The sequence below is a fragment of the Petaurus breviceps genome, unplaced genomic scaffold (assembly GCF_028583685.1).
Source record: "Petaurus breviceps papuanus isolate PSGF00001 unplaced genomic scaffold, PetGlider_PUasm1.0 213, whole genome shotgun sequence".
NCBI classification, from domain to species: Eukaryota; Metazoa; Chordata; class Mammalia; order Diprotodontia; family Petauridae; genus Petaurus; species Petaurus breviceps.
Window position 1 is genome coordinate 11,578,889 of NW_027185860.1, and position 3,430 is coordinate 11,582,318.

Sequence of the window (3,430 nt, forward strand, 5' to 3'; positions counted from 1 at the left end):
TCAAATTAAAACTTCCTGGTAGTTTGTAAATCATTTTTCTCTTATGGGTAAAGCTCAATAAATTTACTTTTCTGTAAATTAGGAACACAACAACCTTAATCTTACCATCATATTCAAGGAGGTATTTGATTTATAGTTATGATAGTCATTAATTATTAATCTTTAAAATATTCACATGAGAATGAAATGATGGACCACAATGCCCTGCAGCCATCAGGGCTTTGTCATCAGTCGTTGTCATTTCTCTCTCTTCAAAGAGGTCTTCTTAGCACATTCATATGAAGGACTGTTTCTATATTGCTATCCTAATGGCCTGTGACTCTTTTTTCTCTTTTTACATTTAACTTTAGAGCCTTTTTAGAAACAGGTATTTTATTAACTTTATTTACCAAAACCCCTTTTTATTCTCCTTTCAGCAATTCATGGATCAGTTCTTTCTCTCTTTACTTGATGAAAACTTTTAGAGTCTCTGGGAATTTTCTTGCCCTGTTGTTTAAGAGTGTTTTGACGCCTGATTGTAGCAGGTAAGATGGTAGTCAAAAGGCAGAATTGTCATAGGACCTTCCCTGGGACCAACAGTACTCAAATGGACAAAGGGGCCTTATGACCCAACCAGAAATTTGTGTGCCTCCTACCTTGCAATCTAGAAAATGTTTAAGAACAAGAACTGTGAAATACAAATTCTTAGCCTTATTTGCAAAAGATAACGTTGTTAAAAGTATCTTCAATGCACATTTTACTCATGATGTAACAGAAGAAAGTAAACAAGTTGCCTTGCTGGATGTTGATATATGAAGACCATAAATTTTCAATGTGATGGGATTAGAGGGAGAAGAATTTCATCAAAGTGATTCTGGATCTTCTCCAGTGCATATTGAAGAAAATTTTGGTTTTGATGCCAGTAGGCTTCCCGCTTGATAGTCTGTGGCTCTCATCAGTCGTCCTGACCTATTTCTCGCTGCTGGGCTTCTATGACTCTAGAGAAGAGAGTGAGGACAATGACTTTGCACAGCTCTGAGTCACTTAAATCCAAGTCACTTTCAATTCAAGACATCACCCTCCTGCTGTAATTTGTCCTCTTTGAGAATGAAGGATGGGAAACAACAAGCACTCATGTTATCTTTTGGGGACCTCCAAAGAGGTATAATTGAGAAAATACTTCATGAGGTTGATTAGAGAGATATCAGCGATCATTATGCTCACTTTACTGTATTCAGTTCATACAAACCTGCGGGTTTGTTCAGTCATTCTTTAAATATTGGGCAACCATTTTTTTTCTAGTTCTTAGCTTCAACAAAAAAGTGCTGCTATGGATATTTTTTAGACATATGCGTTCTCTCCCTCTATCTTTGACCTCTTTGGAGTGTGTACCTAATAGGGATATCACTGGATCAAAGTGTATATGTGTTTTAGTGACTTTTTGATATAGTTGCAAATTGCTTTACAGAATGGTTGGACCAATCCATGCATTAGATTTTCATGTTGTTATTTCTTTATATGAAAATTGCCTGCTTACTATCTTCCAATCACTTATTTATTGAGGAATGGAACTTATTCTTATATATTTGCACAGTCCTTTATATATCTTGGATATCAGACCCTTGGAACAGAAATGTGCTACAAAAGCATTTCCCATTTAGCCATTTCCCTGATAATTCTAATTAATGTGGTTTGTGGGAAAACTTTTCAATTTTATACAATCAGAATTTTCCATTTTATCTTCTATGTTGACCTCTATTCCTTGCTTAGTTAAGAATTCATCCACTAGTCAAAGTTATGAAATTTGTTTCCTTCCTTTATCTAAATTATTTATATCACCTTTTGATTTGTTCCATGTATTAATTTGGAGTTAATTGTAGCGTATAGAATAAGATGTATCATGACATGTAAAAGGACCAAAGGAAAAGACTCCAGAATATTTGACCAAATCTCTACCAAAGATATTGGGGTATACATTGCCAGGAATTTCACAGGATGAGAAGAGGTAGGTAAGCTTCATCATGTATTATTAGAGGCAGTAACCATGTTAAAGAGATCATGGAGTCGGGTGGCCTCTTTCTCTTCAGCGAGCTGGCCAAACGGTGGGCACAGCATTGCAGAGATGCAAATCTTCATGAAGACCCTGACTGGCAAGACCATCACACTTGAGGTCGAACCCAGTGATACTATCGAGAATGTCAAAGCCAAAATCCAAGACAAGGAAGGTATCCCACCAGATCAACAACATCTGATTTTTGCTGGAAAACAGCTAGAAGATGGACGAACTCTCTCTGACTACAACATCCAGAAAGAGTCCACTCTGCACTTGGTGCTGCGTCTTCGAGGGGGCATCATTGAGCCTTCCCTTCGCCAGCTGGCCCAGAAGTACAACTGTGACAAGATGATCTGCCGCAAGTGTTATGCCCGCCTGCATCCCCGTGCTGTAAACTGCCGTAAGAAGAAGTGCGGCCACACCAACAATCTGCCCCCCAAGAAGAAGGTCAAATAAAGAACCGCCTCGGGGACCCAGCTTTGGTTTGGCTCCCTTCACTGATGTTCTCTTGAGTAGTCTGTTGTAACAAGGCCTTGTTCCTGGGTTTAATGGGACTGTGATATCAATAAAATCCCCTTTTAGTTGAGAAGCAGGAAAAAAAAAAAGAGATCATGGAGTCCATTGAAGTATTGAACTATTTCCAATTTGTCAAGAGGTTCAATTGTGGCTAATCAATTAAGTGCTTAGTTCGATATGATAGAACAATATACATTGCCTGACTGTGAAATCTAATAAGGATCTAGAAGAGAGGTTCTTAATCTTTGGGACTGTGAGGTTTTTTGAATAGCTGTACTTAAATATAAATGGTTTCCTTTGTAATCTCAAGTATTTTATTTTATGCATTTGTAATGGGAGTAAAGTTTCCCTGGTACAACTTCCTTCCTCCCATCTATGTCAGTGGGAGTTTTTACATAGAAGAAGAAAGCTACCTTCAGGATCTGATTGTACCTGGCTTAGCTGATTCAACTTCCTGATGATGTAGGAGAATAAAGTCTGAGTCATGTGGAATCTGGGACTCTAGCACCAAAGAACAAAGGAGTCACTATAACTTGTTGAACCAGATATGTTTCCTGGTGAAGACAAGATGAGCTGGTTCCAGAGAAGCCAAGTACCACTGTATCTTTGTTACTTGCTGTGTATCAAGGCAACACAAACATTCTTTGTAAAATGTTTTATGGGTTTTTAAGTGCCTCATTTCATGTGAACATCAAATCTTAACTAAAAGGGTGCTGCATCACAACTTTGCCTCTTATAAATAGTTTCTTTTTTTTCCCCTTTCCCTCTCCTCTCCTCCCGCTCTAAAGACAGCTACTATTAGACACATGTAAGTAGATAGATAGATGATAGATAGATAGATAGATAGATAGATAGATAGATAGATAGATAGATAGATAGATA

General features: G+C 37.7%; 1 protein-coding gene across 1 annotated transcript; it reads left to right on the plus strand.

Moving 5' to 3' along the window:
- Positions 1–2,036: 2,036 nt before the first annotated feature.
- On the plus strand, positions 2,037–2,529 carry LOC138165522 (ubiquitin-ribosomal protein eL40 fusion protein-like). The gene has a single exon (XM_069093894.1). It carries the CDS (start codon positions 2,102–2,104, stop codon positions 2,486–2,488), a length of 387 nt encoding a protein of 128 aa, XP_068949995.1. The 5' UTR covers positions 2,037–2,101; the 3' UTR covers positions 2,489–2,529.
- The last annotated feature ends 901 nt before the right edge of the window (positions 2,530–3,430 follow it).